This window comes from Xiphophorus couchianus, chromosome 13 (assembly GCF_001444195.1).
Source record: "Xiphophorus couchianus chromosome 13, X_couchianus-1.0, whole genome shotgun sequence".
Taxonomy (NCBI): domain Eukaryota; kingdom Metazoa; phylum Chordata; class Actinopteri; order Cyprinodontiformes; family Poeciliidae; genus Xiphophorus; species Xiphophorus couchianus.
This window is the reverse complement of record NC_040240.1, coordinates 17,815,946-17,837,458: the sequence shown is the minus strand read 5'-3', so window position 1 is coordinate 17,837,458 and position 21,513 is coordinate 17,815,946. Positions and strand designations below refer to the sequence as shown.

Here is a 21,513-nt window from a genome sequence, read left to right as displayed (position 1 = left end):
CTATTTTTAAAATCTATAACCCACATCGATCAAATGAACTGATCTAATTTTAAAATCCTCCAAAGCAGCACTTGATGGTATCAAAAAAACAAGACGGGATAAATAACAGCTTTTTGTATTGTTTCGAAATATATAGACTCTTCTTGAATGAAGTACTTTTCCCTCCCAATTTTTATTTTTCAAATAATATTAATAATTGTGACATTTGTCGTTTCTGTTGAGGGTCCCAAACGGCTCCCATCGCACGAAATTCACCCAGTAGCCGTTGACGGCTCTTTAGGTGACGGATTGAGTCCAGAATCAACAATTTTCTTTTCCCGTTTTCGTTTATTTTTTTAGGGGGGGAAAAGGAACAAGAAAGTAAGCCGAACACCTCCTGTTATCTTGTGCAGCATCGATCTAATCAAAGTTGGAGGCAGTTGTTGCAAAGACGTTTTCTTTCCGTGTGTCTCTGCGTGTCTTTGCAGGAGGTTAGAAAGCTACACCGTAGCAGCGAAGCTAAGCTTATTCTGCGATACATCCTCGAGACAAGTCGGGACAAGACCAGGTCAGTGGATGGACGTTTCCAACACGCTATTAACTCTTCGGTTACATTAATCTGAACCCGAGTGTGTCCTTGTTACCCCTGATGGTTAGCTAAAACGACGTTCTGTAGAGAAGCGGTGATATTTTTGTGTCTTTATTGTTGTTGTTAGCCAACGGTCATGTAGCATAGCTTGGGAGTTTGATTTGAAATGGACGCGTTGGCTGTTCAACTGGGGGATGTTTTGCTTGTTTTATGCTACATATGAGATGTTTAAGTTGTTTCTGGTGTGATTGGGTGTTAAGGATCAAAAACTACACACCAGAGGTTACCGGATAAACGATAGCTTGGTTTGATGCTACTCGTAGGTTGGGCTAGCCTACCCTTCTGCTATAGCATACACTGCCATCACTCGAATTAACATGTTGTATAACTTATTTCTAAACCAAGTAGATTTATATCCCCACGTTGCTTGTATTTTTAATGATTTCAGCTGGTGAGTTGTGTTTACAGTGGTAGTTTTCAACCGTCCTACGTTAACGGCTCTAGGCCGTTCTCCTCCGCCATTTTGTTTTGTCCGCTAATAAAATCGTTTGTTCTGCTTCATCTCTGTTGCCATCTGTGAATGAGCGCCGTGAACGCGTCCGGGTGTAACGTGAGCGTCTGCTGGGATCGAGCGGGTCGTTTTTGGGGAGTAGTGGACGTCTCGGAGCTGCTGTAGGTGTTGAAATGTGTTATGAAACAACGCAGCTCCCCTCCTCCCCAAAGAGAACAGAGAGGGCCTGTGTGTAAAGGCAGCTAACCATAATTAGCTACAAGATACATTTATTTTTCACCATCATACTTCAGTGCAGGGCTGCAGGTGGACGTGTTGTTGCTGTGGGCTGATTTTTCTCTCTCTCCTCAAAGATCATTGCCACCCATGGTTGCCTGGAGCTTAGCAGGCCCTCTTTGTACGTTTGGTCCCCTGTTAATCCCCGTACAACACGTAGTTCACCAGCCATCCCACGACCTAATTTTCTAATCTCATCTGGCTACTGAGGCACGCTGGAGTGCTGCTGTTCTATGATTATAATGTAAAACCATCAGTTAGGATGTGAATCTATATTTGTTTGTCTTGTATCAGACAGATAGTAATGCACCAATCAAATCAGACATTCAGTTTTCCTTTGATCAGCAATGATTTCTTTGTGCTTGATTGTTAAAAGCATCAGAATTGAAAATTAAGCACAGCAACAAACATAATGTTCTGTGGTAGCAAAATCAGACAAAGGTTAGGGATATTTTTGATGAATAAATGAAATTGATCTTGTAATGATTTTATTTTGCTTTGGGTTCAAAATTGCTTACCTTTATTATAGATTGTAATGGAAATGTTTTTCTTTCCAGAAACAAATGAAGCCTGGCGGGCCACCAGGCTTTATTTGTACCCCCACCAAGCTAAGCATTCCTTATTTTTTTATGTTTGCATTTTTTAAGACTTTATAGTTGGTGTTCAGATATTAGTCTTCCAATTACACATAATTAACAATTGATATTTTAAAAGAATTCCTGTCAACTTTAAACATTTTTTAACTCAAAACACATCAGTACACTGGATGAATGACTGAGGGAAACCCTGCTTTATGATCAGTGTTTGGTGCATTCAACTGTTGAGTTAAAATTAAAATTACACAAATTACTTTTTATTGGTTATAGGCCTTAAAAAGCAATTTTCAGTTAGTAGGTCAGGGCAGCTCTGGGTTGTTTGCTTCCTGTTTGAGTCTCCTGGTCTCAGGTAGAGTTGGGCGATGTGGAGTTATTAGATTGTGAATAGAGCTACACAATATAACCAGTCATTGTCGTCATTGTGAGTTCAGTGTGGGCAGTATCACAATTGGATGCTGTATTGTTGATGAACCTCCGGTGTCTTCAGTGGTTTTACCTTGTGTAGGTTCTTTGTGAACAGAAACAGCGGGCATAATTATGATCATAGAGGACAGAGGCTGAGAAAATGTGATTTAAACGCTTTCTACGTACAACAATATCATTACTATACCGTATTTCCTTGACATTATGCATTCATATTTATGAAGAATTAATATGTAGGTGGCCAGCCAAAATGGAGAGGTCATAATATTGTCTGTGTATTTCTTTTCTATGCTCTTAATCTGACTCATCAGTTTTATTTAATCTTTTAGCTTCATAAAAGGGTGGAAATTAATTAATTTAACTCTAATAAATGTAGCACATGTTATCACATCAGTGTGCTCCACATGCTCTTATTAGTCCTGATTTTATTTCATATATTGTTTTGCTGTTAGTCTTTATATTAAACTGGTAAAAACAAATAAATTGCTCCTTGATGTACTGCTTTGGCAGTACCTGTCGAAAAAATGGTGACCATTTCTTCCCATTTGTTGGATATTTAACTGTAAAAACATTTAGTTTGGCATACTGAAAAGATGCAGCCTCTGCTGTTTGAGTTAACTATTTCACATATTAGGAGGGGATTGTAACTATCATGTATTATGCCAGATTACTTTGTTATAATTATACAAACCATCAGTCTGAGTTCACGTCTGGTGAAATCACTTACACTGGTACCTTATCTATAGTTTGGTTGCAGAGTGCAGGTATGTTAAGTCAAATATGAACTTTGTGAAGGGAGATCTATAGCAGCTGAATGACTCTGTCAGTATAAAGTAAACCCCCTATTTATTTTTGCTCATCTGCAGTGATCGATGGTTCCAGAGTGAGCACTTTGATAGTTCACACCTCACATTAGAGTTGTGTCTTTAGGTAGAAAACATTGGAATAAAAATAACTAATGTAATTCTTAAAGATTCAATGTTTTTTTTGTTTGTTTGTTTTGGAAACCTTTTTCTTTTCTTTTTTTTTACCCAGCACATGTTGACTAACATGCTGGGACGGTTAGTGATAGACTTGTGCTCCAGTTTACCTCTGACCATCATCTCAAGCTCCACTCAGTAGCATAACTTTGTATGCTTTATATGCTGAAAACTCTTGAATTTGTTTTCATCCCAGCATTGGTAACAGTTTTACCCAACATTATTCTTACAATAATATTTTAATTTTGCCAGTGTGTCTTTTTTTTTTTTCTGCCTGGCAGTAATCTCAACATAACAGTCTTAACATATGTTGAAAGCTTGATTGATTTGGGCACCGTAATTCCAACAAAGTGTCTTCCACTGATTATTTTCAATATGCTGCATTGTGTATTTTTTAATTGGTACCCTGTGTACATTAAAATTAATCTTTTTGTAGGTGCTTGTGTCACTTCCTAACTGAAATAAACTGGTAGGGTTAAAAAACCCGACCTTTGTCAGAGGTATGAATATTTCTGAACATAATTGTATATCACATGATTTATTATTTTAATAAACCTTTTAATCTTTCTTTACTTAAGTTGGTTTACAAAACACCTTTTTGGTGTTTCTGAAGCCATATTTTAGATTGGAAGAGCTTTCTGTTTTAATTTTTATCACTCATGTTATTCATTATAATAAACTATTACACCTCCTACTTTCGTCTTTTTTTGGCTTTAAAGCTCATCATGGGCAATCAGTACAAGTTAGAATTGTTTTACACTTTTCAGAATAAGTGATGAAAACCCAATTAGAGCGTAATGGACGCTGTTGAGCATTGATGTTTAAAGCAGTCGGACGAGGTTAGAGCAGCAGCTGAATCCTGCCGGAGTGGACAGATGTCCATGCTGGGTGTTTTTTATTGATGATGCTCATCAAACGGAGTTTAATCTGAACGCTCGCTGGCCGCCATGAACTCGTCTCCTGATCAGGGGAGGAAAGAACTTGCAACGTGTTGCCATAGTAACCTGGATCCTGCGTTTTGGTCTCTTCAGACTGTTGCCAATAATGAACACGGCGCTGCATTGAGCCCGTTCTACCACAATGCTGAAACCGACCTGCAGGCAATTAGTGCCGTTATGATGATGATGTGAAATATTTGTGCTGTGTTCAAAGGGTCGTGCAGTTTAGTTTGTCACTGCAGATATATTTATTAAAAATAAAAATGCCATTGCTAACGGCTTTACCAACTTGACCAGCACTTTTTGCTGCAGATCTGATAAGTTCTCCCTTTTTATCAGGCTTGACATTAAAATATATTCACAATGATACAGTAATGTCTGCCTTTTTAACATGTTGTTTTAAAATATTAATGTGTTCTGAGTGAAATCCACTGAAATGTTAGTAATTAAGACTGATGCTCAGGAATCATACACTGGAGATGGGCTTAATTTCAAATAAGTTACAGCATTCATTTCTTACATCATTGTATTACATAATTTCTCAAAAAAATTAGATATAGAAAATTGCCTTAATGAAAATGTGTTTAATATCGGTGATGGGTAATTATTGTATTGTTTATCCTTAAATAAATTCAGATTACTTATTTAGCTGTTTTCTCCTTTGTTGTTTTCATGAGAGCATTATTAAATATATAAAAAATGGAAATAGGATTAAATGCAGTTATTGTGTGATAAAAGTCACACTTCTTTATGGTGCCCTGAAGAAGTGTTTTTAGAATGTTTTTATTGTTGTAAAACAGTCACAGTCACACAGTTACCTAAAAACACTGCAGATAAGTGTTACATATGCATTTTTTTTATCATTGCTTTTTATCATTATCACAATAAATAACACCAAATATTGTGATTAATCGCTCTTCCCTGTGTAATACCTGCTTAAAGTGTTTTAGTTTTCCGAAAAGAAAATTATTGGAGCAAATCTACAGAATACAACTGTGAATAAATAATTTTATTTGTACAAAAATTACATTTTCCACCTTAGATTACGGTTAAATAGGTGTACCTTTATATATTTTAATTTATTAGTCTTCATAGTTTCTGGTTTTTACCTAAAAATACCTTCACATCATTAATGGTTATTTGTTGTGCTAAGATAATCTAAATATTTTCATTTGTAAAGATGAAGTGTGATTTATTGTTAAGTATTATTTAAAAACAATAACAAATTAAAAAATGTTACAGAAAAGTTAGCCTTTGCTATTCTCTTTGTAGTTTAGTTTTGCCAAAATAATCATCTGGTTTAACCTGGGAAGCACATTGTTCCATTTCACCGATTAGGCTGTTACTATTATGCAAAAATTTAATTACTTTGAAAAATGTTGGATTCTGGTATTTTTACATATGCAAGTGAGAAAAAAAAACACAGAGATGAAACTGCATTTATTCCACTAGATGAATAGATTAGTCTTTGAAAGTGTGATGCATTTATAAAGCCAGCAAACCTCAAACAAACGATCAGATTTTATGCTCTGACTTTTCAGACGTTGCCTGTCATTTTCGACTCTCACAGACTTTCTCTCTCTGTTTCCTGAGCATCCCTGGTGTCGGGTCGCTCACCGTCTCTCCCTCTTTGTGCCCCAGTCTCAGGGCTCACCATACTCAATGAGCGGACAGCGCAATGTCAGAGCGCTCTGGGCAAACTGCAAAGGGGAAGGAAGGCAAAACCAAGTATGCGTCTCTCAACTTGTTTGATACATACAAAGGAAAGAGCCTTGAAACACAAAAGCCTGTTGGTGAGTATTTGCTTTGTGTCGCCTTGTTTACACATCAAAGAGAAATCTTTTTTGAAGGATCTATTTTTAGTTCTCTACAGACGACCTGCTCATTCATGCTTCAGGTCTGTCTTGATTTCTGCTGCAACCTTCATGCACAACTTTGTTCAGTCTCTCATTGATCTTTTACCCACCTTTGAACTTACTGTCTTTGTTTTGCAGCAATAGTTACGGCTCAAAATACTAGGGGTGCACAGATTTTTAGATCTTCTGATTTCCTTAATTTTGGGAGATTGATGATTGGCCGATACTTAGATGTGAAACCGATCTTATCTACCTCAGCAAAGGTTTAAAAAATCGACCACTGTCCTCTTCTGCTGTACAGTGAGAGAGGTTTGACTGACAGGTCAGGTTTGAACGTTTGCAGTTAACAATATTCACCCCACTTTTGCTCTGTTTTGCGACATTTCAGACAAAAAAAGAATCTATAGACCAAAATCGGAATCAGCAGGTCAGGCTTTTTACAGATTGGTAATCTGCGATCGGCCAGAAAACTGCAATCGGTGCACCCTTACAAAATACGAGAAGGTTGTGTTGTAAATTATAAAGAGCATAAACTGACACAAATGTAACTTGTTCTCATTTCCCAGGTTATATTTTATTCAGGGGTTCGCCATTAGACTTCCAGGAACACACATCGCTCGTGTGTCATCGTGGTGTCTGAATTTAGAAACTCATGTCTAAGAATTGTTACTCTACATCCCACCAAGCCTGTAACCTTAGTTCTTCTTCACCTGAGTTGCATATTCAACAGAGCTGGCAGCAAACTTGATCCCTGTCATTTGCCCAGTCTGTACGCTGAGTAGATACGGCAGGCGTCATGTTTCAATGGTCCTTCTGTGCTCATGGCCCTCTGTCCCCTCGCCAGTTCCCCCCCGCCATGGCCTGCAGTCTCTTGGTAAAGTTGCCTCCGCGCGGCGCATGCCACCACCTGCCAACCTGCCCAGTCTGAAGGCGGAGAACAAAGGCAACGACCCCAACGTCTCGCTCGTTCCCAAAGACGGCACAGGATGGGCAAGCAAACAGGAACCAGCAGACCCAAAGAGGTAAAGTGGGAATATTTGTCCGTATTTAATTTAATTTAATTTTTTTTACTTTTAATTTAAAGTTTTTATGTAATTGAACATTGACAATTCCCCCTATTCATGGAATAAACAAATATACCTGGAATTGTGAAAGCAAAATACATCAACAGAAAAATAAATTGAAATTAATAAGAAAAAAAGCACAGCACACCTATATGTACAACTTTGAAGCAAAAAGATTCTTGATAAATATTCAGGACATAATTTTCTAAGTATTACAGCAACAAAAAAGATGCAGTGCTTTCAGACCTCAAATAATGCAAAGAAAACAAGTTGATATTCATTTAGAAACAACAAAACTAATGTTTTAACTCAGGAAAAAGTTCAGAAATCAACATTTGGTGGAAAAACCAGGAGGTTTTAATGGGGTTCAGTGCAGTGGGCTCTTAGTTTTTTACAGATCTGTCTATGTGTTGAATTCTCTGTTTCTATTCAGTTGTTATTGGGGGTTTCAGATCTTTCTAGTTCACGATGACCAGGTTCGTTTTCCAATAAAATATGTATGATTTATCTTAATTATATGATTTAACATAGTCTCCAATAAGTAAAACAGAGAATTTGAGCCTTCATCTCCAAAATGTTCTCCTCCTCTGCCTTAATGTCCCTTCAGTGAGTTTGGATATCAGGACAATGTGTGTAAGATTTCCTACTTTTCCATGTTTTCTCTAACAAAACCTGTTGGTTGTCTGAGACTCGTTGGGCTCAGATGTGACTCGTTTTGCGATTGTTTTTTTGTCGACAGTACCGATGCATTGTCAGCACCGCAGCCGGAATCGCAGCAGCCTGTGGCTTCACAGATAGCTGCACCGACCCGCCCGAGAACCCCACCAATTTCAGAGGTAAGACGCACATCCTGCTACAAATATAAAACAAAAACACACAAGTCTAATGTTGGTGTGTTTGTGCTCTCCTCAGGCTCTGGCCCCACCTTCAACACAGGCCGTAGGGGCAAGGTCGTGGGCACAGGCCAGCGTTACACATGGAACACAAGGGGATGGTGAGTCCAGATTTAAGTGCTTCCTGTTTCCTCCACGTTCTCTTTGTTGCCACCAAGTGTCCTTAGGTCTGTCACAATAAGCAATAAATCAGTTAATCACATGATAGATTAAAACAAACTCAATGATTTCCATTTGTGTGATTTATCATTTTTCTTTTTTCGTTCTCTACCAAAAACTGGACGATAAAAGTCTCCAGTCTGGTGCTTTGGGCTCAACTAGCCGCTTTGTTTACAGAGGCTTCATAATTCACTTTACGTGTTTCTGTTTTGTTTATTTATTTTGGATATTTAAAATGCCTTCCAGTTTCTGTGTTAAATGTTAGTTAGAATTTAAAGTTTATTTATCTTTTAGAATGTTTTGATACATATTTATGACATTACTGTTATGTTAGTTGAAAATGGTCTCAAAACTATATTATCAATTATCACAATAACTTCTGGAGAAACATATGGTCCAGTGGTGACAGATCTAAGTGTCCTTCCTCACCCGGTTTGCAGGTGGAAAGGGATCAAACCTACCGTCGCCGTTCTCTCGCGAGGAATTTCCCACCCTGCAGTCGGCTGGCGACCAGGACAAAGCTGGCAGAGAACCGGCCACTGCAGATCAGTGGTATGGGCCCGGACCAAGCCTCCGCCCCCAGAGTGAGCGCTCACCGCAACGCCCGCTTCAATGCTGTCACCATGCCGGTGTTCTCCCACGTCTAACCGACTCTTTGTGGTTTTGTTTTTGTCGTCGTTGTCAGACGTTACAAGTTGGCGGGACGGTGGGGGCCGAGCCTTGGCGCCCACCCTGCCTGGGGAGGGGGCAGCGGAGGGGGGCACAGGTGGAGCGCTGGTGATGGATGGGGCAGCTGGGGTCCCCCATCCAAACCCCCAGATCCAAGGGCCACCTAGGAATCCCCCTGCAGGCAGCCCCGCCTTGCCCCTGCCCCAGCCCCCCATGGGGCCCGGGTTTCCTCCATTTCGAGGGATCATGCCACCCTTCGTACGTTTTCTTTTTTACTACCGCCATCTTATAGAAAAAAAAAAGAGTTTAACCAGGGTTTTTAATGTTTATTTGTTTGTAGATGTATCCCCCCTATCTCCCGTTCCCGGGCCCCTATGGCCCTCAGGGGCCCTACAGGTACCCGCCACCTGGGGAGGGGCCACCTCCAAGGTGGGTATCCAAATACTTTCTGTTTAACTTGTTAGAATCAGTTATTCCAGCGTTTTGATAGTTTTTTCTTTCTCTCTTCTTCCAGGTTCTCTCGTGGACAGGGGCCTGACAGCAGGGCCCAGGGCGGCCCTCGGGATTCAGGGGAAATGGTGAAACGCCCCTCCATCTTGAAGCAGGACGACCTGAAGGAGCTGGATGAGCTGGATCACGACGGAGACGATGGCTGGGCAGGTACGGAAAAAGAGGTTCTGTTGCAGCTCTTAAACAAATCAAATAAATGTTGTCGGGATAAAATGGTGCCAAGGTTTTCATATTTTCTCTAGAATTAGTGCTTCTTTCTTATAAATGTTTAAGAAACAAGTGTCAGTGAAATTTAATGAATTGGAATGCATCATGGCTGCATTTTACCAGTTTTATTACATTATGGGTTGTAGAAATGTGTTTAATAAATTATTTACTCTTCAGCATGAATAATCTGTTCTTTCTGCTTTGCAGAAGTGTTTTACTGTTGGAGCTTCTTTACATTTTGTAGCGATAAATCCACCAATTTCAGTATTTTTACTGGGATTTTATATGACCAACACTAAGGGCTGGATAGTCAGGGACTTTGTTTACTATTTACTCTTAAACCTACCAGCTGCTTTCAGCAGCAACTAATTTGCAAATAGAGCCCACCTGTGTGTAATTTAATCTCAGTATAAATCCAGCTGTTCTGTGGAGGCTCCAGAGGTTTGTTAAGAGAACAAGAGTGAATAAACAGCTTCACCAAGACCAAGGGACTCCGCTTGAGATGTTTTAAAAATAAATATGTACAATTTTCCGTCTCTAGATTTGAAGGCTGGTAGAGACATACTGGAAAAGTTGCAGCAAAATGAATGCCACACTTCTCAGACTTTTAGTTGTAAAGCATTTAGAAAAAAATCCATAATTTTCCTTCCACTATATATATATATATATATATATATATATATATACAGAAACTAGTGAAGTTTTGTGTTAAAATGTGGAAAAGTTTCAAGGAATGTGGATATTTTTCCAAGACGCCACGACGACGTAGAGCAGCTCTATTTCGTTTTAGTTTCCAGTCCCATTAAATTCCCTTCTAAAGCATCGCAGTGGAAAACATCCTTATTTATGCCAGTAAATAATTAAGGAGTCGATGGGATAGTGATAGTGAATGAGTTTGATGCTTTTGTGAATATCACATTTCTTGCTTATCAAAGCAGAGTGGTTCATGTGGCTCAAAACACTTGGGGTAAAAAGAGAGGCAGGGAATCAAATTGATCTGAGTGATGAACGCTGAGTGAACGCTGCGTACAGAAACGACGCTGAAGCTGCTTCCTGTCTGAACAGGGGCGAATGAGGAGATTGATTACTCCGCCAAGCTGAAATTCAGTGACGATGAAGCTGATGAAGAGGGAGACGAAGACAAAAGGGAGAGCAAGAATGACTCGCGGTACGTGAACAAGTAGGTCTATTTGTTCACGAGGTTTGATGCGCAGAGTTAAAATACTGAATGGAAACACAGTATACAGGGTTTTACTGTGGTTTAGTTTGTGTGTTTGACTTTCCTCCTCAGTGAGCAGCAGAGGTCCCAGGACGCTCCCACTGCAAACTCTCACTCCCGAGCCTCGGACAGCGGCGGGGAAAGTCGCCACACGCCTCCCTCGAACGCTGACGGAGCCCCACAGCCCCCCTCCAGCAAGCCAGGATGGGCCGAGGAGGGAAGCAGCGGCTGGGGAAACCAGGGGGCGCCTTCCAGCTATCAGGTGGGAAATCAGACCGCAGCAACCAGTTACTCTGCAAGGCACTGCTAAATCTGGAAATGTAGAACACTGTAAAAACGAAAAAATCACACAATCTTACCAAGTAATTTTGGTTTAGTTTCCAGTACATTTGAAATAAGACAAAACTAACATATAAGTAACTTCTCAGCAAGAAACAGGAGCATGTTTTAAGTGAATAATCCCTTAATATTGATGAAAAGGTTCCAGTTCCACTGGCAGATTATTTCATCTCTAACATAGAAAATATTTCATTATAATTTTGTTACATTGTCATAATATTTTTTACTCTTAGAAAAAAACTGCCTCCTCCAAAAATATTGCAGCGGTATCAAAACCAGCTTTGGGTATCGGCATGAAGTTTGAAATTTTAACATCGTCACCGAACACCCTAGTTATTGATCCTTATCGATGAGAACCGATCAGGGCCCCAGTCTGATGCCTGTGATTGGACCTGGACCTCCCTGCTGTTTGCATGCTGCTGTCAGTACAGATTATGGCTAACCGTGTCTGCCTGTATACAGGGGCGCAGGCCTGGATTGGGTGGCCCCCGGGAGCAGCCCTCCCCCCCACCTGGGCCGCTCCTCGGACCAGGGCCCTACTCCTTTTATCGACAGGTAGACGTTTGAACAGGGCCTCATAGATCAGCCATTTCTGCCATGAACTCATTCACCGCCTGCAGAGTGTATGGTTCAGCCATCTTTGCAGATGTATCTCAGTAAATTAGAAGATCACAGCAGGTTCAGTAATTTAATTCCAAGGAAGGAGATTCAAAACACACAGTTATCTATTTCAAGTCTTTGTGTTAATGAAAGCACAGAATTCATTTTCCCATAAATGTAAAATATTAAATGTATGCCAATAAAAATGGATATTTAATGCAAAAATTTTGCTCATTTGGACCTTGATTTCCAAAAAAAAATTCGAAACTTGCTTTCATCTGAAAAGATTAATTTGGACTTATGAGTTCTTCCTTCCACTCAACTTTCCATTACGATGCTTTTGATAAAGCTATGTGAAAAGCTAGCTTCTTTAGCAATGCCCGATTGAAGCTTATGCAGCAGGACCACAGAAAACACTGTGCGTCCTGTAAAAAAACAATCCCTTTTTAATCCATATTATGTACCACAGAAACTGAATTTAGTTTTTTTATTCAAAATTAACAGAAATAAATGCTTGAAATATATATAGCGTGTGATGAATCTTGAGTTTCAAATTTTGAATTAAATCACTCCAGTACGTCTTTGATTATGTAATTTAATGAGATGCACCTGTTTTAGTTTTAAATCCGCTCTTTTGTTCTTTAGTTTTGTCTCTGTTTGAGATTCATTCATTGGACATTTTATGACACATTCCAGCTGAGTCATCTTCAGGACTTCATCGTTGCATATTAAAACCTTTTTGTAACTCTGCAGGACCGGCCGCACGGTCAGGGTTCGCTCCTCGGCCCAGGAAAACCCGCCGCTGCCGCCGCCCAGCTCCAGCCAGCATCAGCGGGTCCGGCCGCCTCCTCTCAGCCCGGCCTGCTGGTCCACGGCTCCCAGGGAGACGACGAAGACGAGACCTGGCGTCAGCGCCGGCAGCAGTCCTCCTCTGAGATCTCTGCGGCCGTTGAGCGAGCCCGTCGCCGACGCGAGGAGGAGGAACGCAGGATGGAGGAGGAGCGACGGGCCGCCTGCGCCGAGAAGCTGAAGAGGCTCGACGAGAAGCAGCAGCAGCAGCAGGGCAGCGGCCCGGCAGCCGCCGCCGGCAGCAGCAAGACCCCCGGCCTCGACGGGAACTCTACTGCTGCTACGGCCGGCAGCCCCAGTCCGTCGATTTCAGCGTCCTCCCCGAATATCAGCCAGCCGGCCTCCCCCTGCGTGGACCCCGAAGAGCCTCCGGTGCTGGCAGCCCAGTCCGGGTCCGGCTCTGGAGCGAGCGACCGCCGGCGAGCCAGCAGCAACAGCAGCTACGACTCGACTGCAGGTTAGCGTCACACTCAGGAGGGTCTCCACTCATCGTTAACAAGTTTTGTGTGTCTAAAATTAAAGCTGCACCACTCATGGTCAAAAAGAACCAGGAGGAAGATCTTAGCACTGTCAATAATGCTCGCGTACGTGCTTCCTACATGTGCTAATGGTGGAGAAACCGTTCCAGGAAAACTGTTTATCTGCTGTCATTGGTGGTCATGCTAACTAGCCTTAGCATTCATGGCAGGCTAGCTTTCAGGAAGGAGCTGTACAATAGCAGAGATAGAGTACAGTGTGACTGTCTCCTTCACAAGAGTGATTCACGGCGCTAGAGCCCTCCTCCTGGCTGTGATTGGTTGATAATTTTAACAATTATAAAACACTTATAAAGCTCCATAATACAGCTTTTAGGCCATAAAATGTCTGAAAAGTAATGTACTTCTTTCTTTCTAGCATGACTTTCTGTCGGGCAAAAGTTTGAGTCGTACACAGACTTTTTCATTAGGTTTTGTGACTCGAGGCAGTGAGGCTACCGCTAACTAGCTGCTAACAAACCCTTGCTAGTATTTTTGTGTTTATCATGAATTAAGTGCAAATTTATCACTCATTGGCTAGACGATATTCGTCTTTGCCATTGTGCAGAAAGCTTCACATTATTTGGTTAAAGCTGTGAAGCTCCATATGCGTTGTGAGAAACGCAGAGCTGCTGCTAAGAGCCACAAACAGACATCAGAAATTTAAGTTTTTACAGTGCTTGATTTGTAACGCAGCATGTTCCCCCAACCATTTCCTTCATTACTAGTTCTTTTTCAGTCTTAAATTTTATTCATGATGGCATTAATAAGGTTTTAAAAAGTCTTAAATTTGACTTCTTGAAACCTGCAGTCACCCTGAATTAGCAAAGTCCTGTGTGGTTCATCCAGGGAAGCTTTAACTACTGTTGTCCACATGTATGCAGATGTCCAGCAGTGTCCCCAGCCAGCTGTGTCCCAGCCACAGCAGCCCACTCTGGATGTCCCTCCGTCAGTGGAGAGTAAGGAAGAGTCCGCAGGCAGTTCTCACGTCCGTGCAGGAAGTGGCAGTGAAAGAGGCGTCGAGCCGGTGAAGATGGAGAGTTCTGGTGTAGGAGTGGGCCGTCAAGCCGGCGGTCCTCCTGGCCAGGGTTACTCCAAGTACCAGAAGTCTCTACCACCTCGCTTTCAGAGGCAGCAGCAGGTCAGGGCTTGCCTTTGCTACATTTTTCAAATTGATGCTCACACTGGATGTCCAGAAGGGTCTAATAAATCTGCTTTTCTTTGTGCAGGAGCAGCTTCTGAAGCAGCAGCAGCAGTGGCAGCAGCAGCAGCACAGTCAGGCTTCCCAGAGTCAGCTGTCCCCCCAGCCCCAGGCGCCTCAGGGTCCGTCCCCAGGCTCCACCCCCCAGCCGGGCCCTGGGCCAAAGCAGGGCGGACCCCTCTATCAGCCAGGCAGCATGGTGCGACCTCCACCTCTGCCCATGAATTTTGATCCTCGCTGGATTATGATGCCCTACATGGACCCTCGCGTGATGCAAGGTCGCCCTCCTCCCATGGAATATTATTCAGCTGGCATGCACCCGTCTGGTGAGTTGATGCAAGATCACAAAAAAACTCAACTATGAAACTCTGGCTGCATCTAATGACTGTATTAGTAATCGATTATTCTGATTATTAATCGAGTGGTCGGACAAAAAAAAACTGCCACATTCACCAGATGATTTATTTAACTGCTTAAGCTTATTTCATGAACTATTAGAAATGCATAAGGAAATGCAAATAAACAAATAATTCCCTTTTTAAAACAAATTAAATAAGCATTTTATTGCCTAAAATCAATGCAATAACAGCATTTGTTTAGTGTCTGCTTGATCATCGTGTGTGTGAATTACGCATCTGCAGCTAGTGAAATACTTTTCTGCTTGACTTGATCTAAATCATAAGAATAATCTAATGATTTTTTGTATAATACCTGCGTAGCAAAAAGTGCTTAATAGGAAACTTTTTATGCATTTTTACAGACTTTGAACCAGGCAAAGCTAAACTTACACCACTAATTACTGCTCTGAGGGTATTCTCAGAAAATGGCATAGAACCTCAGTTCTCTAGTTAATTATTTGATTACCAAATTAGTTGATTATTTAAAGAATCCATTTATCACAATTAATTGTTACAGTGAAAGCAACTTTTGTAAATTAACATGCTGATTGTAAACTATATTTTTAGGAAAAAATTATTTCACTATTGCAGGGCTTATTGGTCGTGAACGATCCGATTCAGGCGGCTCTGGTTCAGAACCTTTCGACAGGCAGCAGCAGCATCCTGGCCACCCTCACCGTGGGACCCCCCCTATAGACCCAAAGCTGGCCTGGGGGCCGGAGGTGTTCCCTGGAGGAGCGGATAACCGCGGCCTGACGTCTCCGTTGAGACAGAAGCAGGAGGAGGAGGATGTGGGGAAAGGACCCAGGTATTCATGTTTGATGTTTCTGAACGTTTGGTTTTAATTTATTTAATTTAGGTTATTTATTTATTTTTTTATTTGGTGTGTTTTCACACCCGGTAGTCCAGTAGATGCCGTTTGATTGAGGACCAAAATTGCAACATTTGTTGCTTTTACACTGCTCTGTGTTAAACGAACCAAAACCTTTGAAAAACCTGTTCACACCCTCGTCTAGGGTTTTAACTTGTGTTTCTCTCTGTAGAAGTGACACTCCTCCACACCGCCTGCGCGACGGAGGACTGGGACCAGTTCAGCAGCCCAGCTCATCATCTGGGACCTCCAGTCAAACTCCTCCTCCTCCCGTTGGTGTGCAAGTTGGCAGCCAGGGAGGCACACACCACCCTCATCACTACATCGGAGGGCGGGGCAACTACAGCAACTTCCCCGACCAGGGTGCAAGGATGCCTCCCCACCCGCAGCAGAGGCAGGGCGAAAGAGGCAACCAGCCCCACGGCTTCACCCATCCAGATGACGGGCCTTCTCGAGGATCTCAGCAGGTGCAGATATGGGGAGCCCCACATTCTCATTACGACCGTAACGGCCGTGCAGACCTCCCCACCGTGGAGGGCAGCGCTCATCTTCCCCACCACCACAGCCACCACCATCAGCAGCCTCAGTTCCCCCTGAACCCCCACAAAGTAGAAAACAGTCGTGACAGGGGTGGCGAGGCTCCCGCCAAGAAGACGGACTCTTCTCCACCTCTTCACCAGCCATCCCTGTCATCCTCATGCTCCTCTTCCTCCTCCTCTGCCAGGGAGGATGGGAAGGCGGCCCAGCATCACCCGCCACCTCTGAGGGAGGGTGAGGCTGTTGTAGGCGAGAGAGGCAGCAACAGTCACATGAAACCAGACAAACCTGGCCCCACGTTTCTGGCCCATTCCAACCAAAACCCTCTTCAGCATGGCGGTCATAATCAGACTCAGCAGCATCCTCACTCTAAATCAAACCAAAGAGGAGGGCGTGAGCATAAAACGGAGACGCAGTGGGGCCCACGGCCTGGAAGCAACAGCATGGGCGGGGGATCCTCCCACGGCAGGAGGGGTAACAATGCAGGAGGAGGAAGAGGAGAGGACCCCTCCAGTACTCCATCAGACCACAAATCCTCCAACCAGACAGGAGGCAACAACCCCAACAAGAGGGCTGGTCCAATCAAGAAGCCTCTGCTGAAGGAAATAAAGAGGGAAGGAGTGGAGGTTGATGGAGGAGACAAACAAGGCAAGGAGAAAGAGCAAGATGGCGGCCAACCCGCCTCCATGAAGCAGGACGCCTCCTCTATGCCCCAGAATGCCTCGACTGCAACAAAAGAGGAGCAGAACCATACAGCTAAAGCCAGGAGTGGAGGGAAAGAACGGGCCTCTGGAGGTGGAGGAGGGTCCGGCAGAGGGTCCAAGGAAGTAGACTCATTGTCTTCTGGGTTTCCCTCCAGGAGGGACAGAGACCGCTCCTTCGAAAGAGGCGGAATGCCTGCGAAAGGGGGCAGACCCAGTCGGGGACGAGGAGGAGAGTTCTACCGCGGTGGCCGTGGTTACCGGGGTACGTACACTGCCAGTGCTGGACCAGCTGGCGGCGGTCGTGGTAGGATGGGAGCGAGGAGTGGGAGAGACTACCGCTCCTCTACTGGGGGCGGCCACCACCAAGAAGCCAAGGGTGACGGATCTGGTGTTCGGCACGGCCAGGACCGGTCTCAGCATAACCCGGCGAGAGCGAGAAATCGCAGCGAGACCCGCAGCGAGGGCTCAGAGTATGAAGAAATACCCAAGAGGAGGAGGGAGCGAGGTTCGGAAACGGGCAGTGAGAGTGGGGGCAGTGACCTCGGTCACTCTGACAAGGAAGAACACCAGAAACCCAACTCCAAGAACTGTTCAGGGAACGCCGGAGCCACAGGGAATGTCTCTTCAGTGGCACCCAGAGTTTCTCAGGCTCGCGTGTTCACCCCCAGGGGGGTTCCCTCTAGAAGGGGCAGGGGTGGAGGCGGCGGAGGGGGAAACATGTACAGGGGCAGTGGCACCGTTGGAGGGCCTGTTGGGAGTCACCGGGTCGGACCTGGCTCAGGTTCTTACGCCGGGTCATCAAAGTCTGCCACTTCAGGCCGGAAACAGCAAGGTCCACCTCTGACCTCTGGACCCAAAGATCTGGGTCGAGGGGGGGGTGCAGGAGAAAAGAAGGACAAGGTGGTAGATGGAGGTCAGAATCAAGGGGTCAACCCGCCTCCGCCATCTTTACCTGCCACGGCGCCTCCTGCTGTGGCGTCCGCTGAGAACGGAGGAGTGATCATCCAACAAGCTGCAACCAATCCCGCCCCGAACTCAAACACCCCCCCACATCCTGCGAACCGGGGCCACCCTCCCGGTGGGTTCGACCGACCCCCAAGGCGACGCCGTCATGGCCGCTCTCAACACCAGCAGGACAAGCCTCCCCGCTTCCGCAGACTGAAGGAGCGAGAGAACGCAGCGCGCATCAACGGCGGTGTCGGCGTCATCGGCGGCGGCAGACCTTCGTCTCCTTCCCTGAATTCGGTTCAGGACAGTAATGGAGGTCCGGCGGTTGCCCCCGTCGCAGGAAACGCCCCGAACCACGGCTCCAGTCTGAGCACCAACAACAACAACAACAGCGGTGGGCAGCCCAACAACACAAACAACCATCACTACTACAACCAGAGCAACGCTGCCCCAGCCCACGCCCAACACCACCACAACCACGGAGCCAAGTCTCCGGACTTCACCAACCAGAACTCGGACCAGGCCAACGAGGAGTGGGAAACCGCCTCCGAGAGCAGCGACTTCACCGAGTTCAGAGACAGGGACGCCGGAGGGGGGAAGTCCTACGTCTCCCACCATCACCACCACCCGGGTAGAGGCGGCGGCGGCGGTCTGGTGGATCGAGATATGGCCGGTAAAGAGCCTTCTGCGAATAAACGAAGCTTCTCCAGCCAGCGTCCCGGGATGGAGCGACAGAACAGGAGGGTCAGCGCCGGAGGAGGCGGAGGGAGAGGCCCTCGCGGCCCCCCGGGCGGTGGCGGCTCCGGTGCTCCAGCCAACGGAGGTGGCAACCGTGGGGAGAAACGTGGCAACTGGCCATCGCCCAAAAATAGGAAGTGATGAAGTATTAAGATGTTTTGTTAGATGAGCCCACACACCCACCCTTCCATCTTAACCCCTTCTGATTGTTATTTCATGGCTTATCTGTTGACACCCCTCACACATTAGTGGATCGTGCCGTTTTATGGAGATGGTATTCATACTCACTTCAGCTGTTCCTTTTACATCCTGCGTACCGTCCGTTTTTGTAGCACTGTCTCTTTGTTTGGTCTTGCTCTCCTTTAGTTCATGGATCCCCTTTGTTTTGTTTTTAACCGCCCTTTAACAAACACTGAGAAGCATGTGGCTGTATCGCTAAGCTATACAAGCACCAACACGGCAGAATTAAAATGTTTGCTTAGAAACCCTGAACATGTTTGGATTGGGTTAATTTTTCTATTTATGAGTTCAGTTTCCACCACACTCTGACCTTGGGTGGGACTCGGGTAGCACAGGTCTGCATTGGTTCCCTCATGGAGGCAGAAAACTTGTTTTTAATCTCTTCAGACCATAAAGGGTTGAGGTTTCTGGTGGCTTTTGTTGCATTTTTAGTTGGATTTCAGCCCCACACATGAACATAGTTCTGTAAAGCAGGTTATTAAATTACTTCCCTGCTCACATTTTCCCCCTAATTCCTCCATGAAAAGATTGTCTGGTCACTCCTCGGTGCTCACCACCACCTGCATAGATTTGTCGTTAGTATAAGTGTTTTTATTCCTTGTTCAGATACATGGTGTGAATTTTATTTTTGCTCTAAATTGTTAACCTGCTCTGACATTTCAGTAGTTATTAGTTGCTCATTTATTTTTATTTTTCTCTCTGTAGGATTTCTTTTTCTGGCCTCACCGTAGCATAATCCTTCCCTGCAGAAATCCCACAGGCTGCAAAAATCCCCAACTGAATATAGTTTGACCAGATGTGTTTGTGACGACTGTACTGATAGCATGATGGCTTTATTTTAACAACCATTATTTCCTCAGTGATCGGCGTTTTTGTGTGTGGGTTTTTGTTGGGGTTTTTTCCAATATAATCAATTCTGACAGGAGAGGGGAAAAAAATCCTTCATCTAAACGCCAGACTAGATGGTTAATGCAAATGTTTATTCTTCAGTAGATAATCGTATATGTTCGAATAAGCACTCCTTGTAGTATTTTTGTTTCATTTTCTTTATTCTTTCTTTTTTGTTTTGTGGTAACATGTTCGGGGATGTTACAGGACAGGTTTCGCCGTCCGGCCCCACAGAACGGAGCCAGTGTTGTACTTTTTTAAACCAATCCTCCCCTCTTTTCTCCGCTTACTGCCGCCATGCAGAGATCCGTCGCTCCTCGAAGGACTCGACGTCTGAGGGAGGAAAGCGATTTCTCACCCGGCACACATGCAGACGGGGCGGGCCGTTAACCGGGACAATGCCGAACATGTGCAGTTCACACGGTCCGTGGGATTTTTACTTACAACAACAACAAAAAAAATGGTGACCTGGAGTGATGTAGGATTACACTCGTAAAAAGTGTTTTTTTTAATTATTTTTATCACACGTAGGAGACGTAAAGCAGCTTATAACAGCATCCAAAGTGAACTAAAACGATTTCCTCATTTGCATCCATTCTGTCACTGCTGTAAGTTGGGGCTCTTGTTTGTTTACTGACAATAGTTTTGAAGATTGTCTCTGGGATGTTGTGAGTAGGGCATTTGATGAACTGTGTGTGTTTGTGTGTGTGTGTGTGAGCGCGCGCCCGTGTGCATGGGTCGGTGTGTGTTTTCTGGTGTCAATAACTCGGGGAAGGGGGGGCAGGGATTGGAGGGGTTAAAGCGAACGGCAAGCGCATTTTCTGCCTTGTTTGCCCCCCCCCACCTCCCTCTCCTCTCCACATGTGATTTAACAGCTATAAATCTTCTTAAATACATCCACATGTATACATTCAGCCGTGTGTATATGTTCAGCATCCTAATAAAGACTCTCTGCAGTGGAGAATTCTCACTTTCTTTCCTGTAATTTAAAGCACCGGTTCTCCAGCAGGCGAGTGAAGTTGGACGTTTTTATTTTTCACTCTGAATTCTTAGCATGAAAACACCGCTGGGTGCTGCTTGCATTGCCTGTTACTGGTTTATACATTGATAGCTGTACACTTAACACTGGCTCCAAGAGTCTCTCATCCCTCCTTCAACGTTGACGTGCACATTAATGTATGTACCCATGTTGAAAAGATGAACACCAGTCGTGTGTCTCGGCGAAAGATCTCTCAAAGATTGTATTATGTTTCCAGACATACTGAGGTACACCGAGTGGTTCAAGCTGTTTTTAGCATTTATGGTTTTTAGTATAAAAAAAAAAAAAAAAAAGGAGCCGTAATATACACACATGTATGTATATTGGTATGTATCTAAGTTTTGTCTACCCCAACTTACATTCCCACAAACAAATGTTGCAATTTTTAGTTCAAGGGAGCAATGTACAAGCAGAGAAGTGTCTTATTATAATAAAGTTATACAGAGAAGGCAAAAGTTAAATAAACTACTTTTGATTTAATGGAAAATAATTGCAAGTCTCGTTATTGAAATGATGTTTTCTCTGCAGCCGCATTAAGACTGGAAGTCTGGGTTCAGGTGACAAAATCAACAGACAAGCATCTCTATGTAGATCTATTTAAATTAAAATATCACTGAAGCCAATTTAGTAAAAAAAAATTGTGACTCATTTTCTCTTCATGGGGATTTGCATAAGATGTCACACTGCAAAAACAAAATCTTACCAAGTGTTTTGGTCTGTTTTCTAATATCAAAGTACACGTGAAATAAGACCAAACTTACAATGTTTCAGCTAAAT

General features: G+C 43.9%; 1 protein-coding gene across 6 annotated transcripts; it reads left to right on the top strand.

Moving 5' to 3' along the window:
- Positions 1-209: 209 nt before the first annotated feature.
- On the top strand, positions 210-21,223 carry prrc2a (proline-rich coiled-coil 2A). 6 transcript variants are annotated; one of them, XM_028037198.1, is made up of 18 exons: positions 210-360; positions 468-547; positions 5,934-6,085; positions 6,993-7,170; positions 7,952-8,048; positions 8,125-8,206; positions 8,705-8,848; positions 8,950-9,191; positions 9,274-9,362; positions 9,448-9,593; positions 10,716-10,818; positions 10,942-11,131; positions 11,671-11,763; positions 12,562-13,114; positions 14,057-14,313; positions 14,402-14,699; positions 15,363-15,579; positions 15,815-21,223. In XM_028037198.1, the coding sequence occupies exons 3-18, from the start codon at positions 5,971-5,973 to the stop codon at positions 18,708-18,710; spliced, it is 5,700 nt and encodes a 1,899-aa protein (XP_027892999.1). In that variant the 5' UTR covers positions 210-360; positions 468-547; positions 5,934-5,970; the 3' UTR covers positions 18,711-21,223. The 6 variants fall into 6 exon arrangements, with proteins under 6 accessions (XP_027892999.1, XP_027892997.1, XP_027892998.1 ...); XM_028037196.1 differs by having other exon boundaries at positions 15,339-15,579; XM_028037197.1 differs by having other exon boundaries at positions 10,716-10,830.
- The last annotated feature ends 290 nt before the right edge of the window (positions 21,224-21,513 follow it).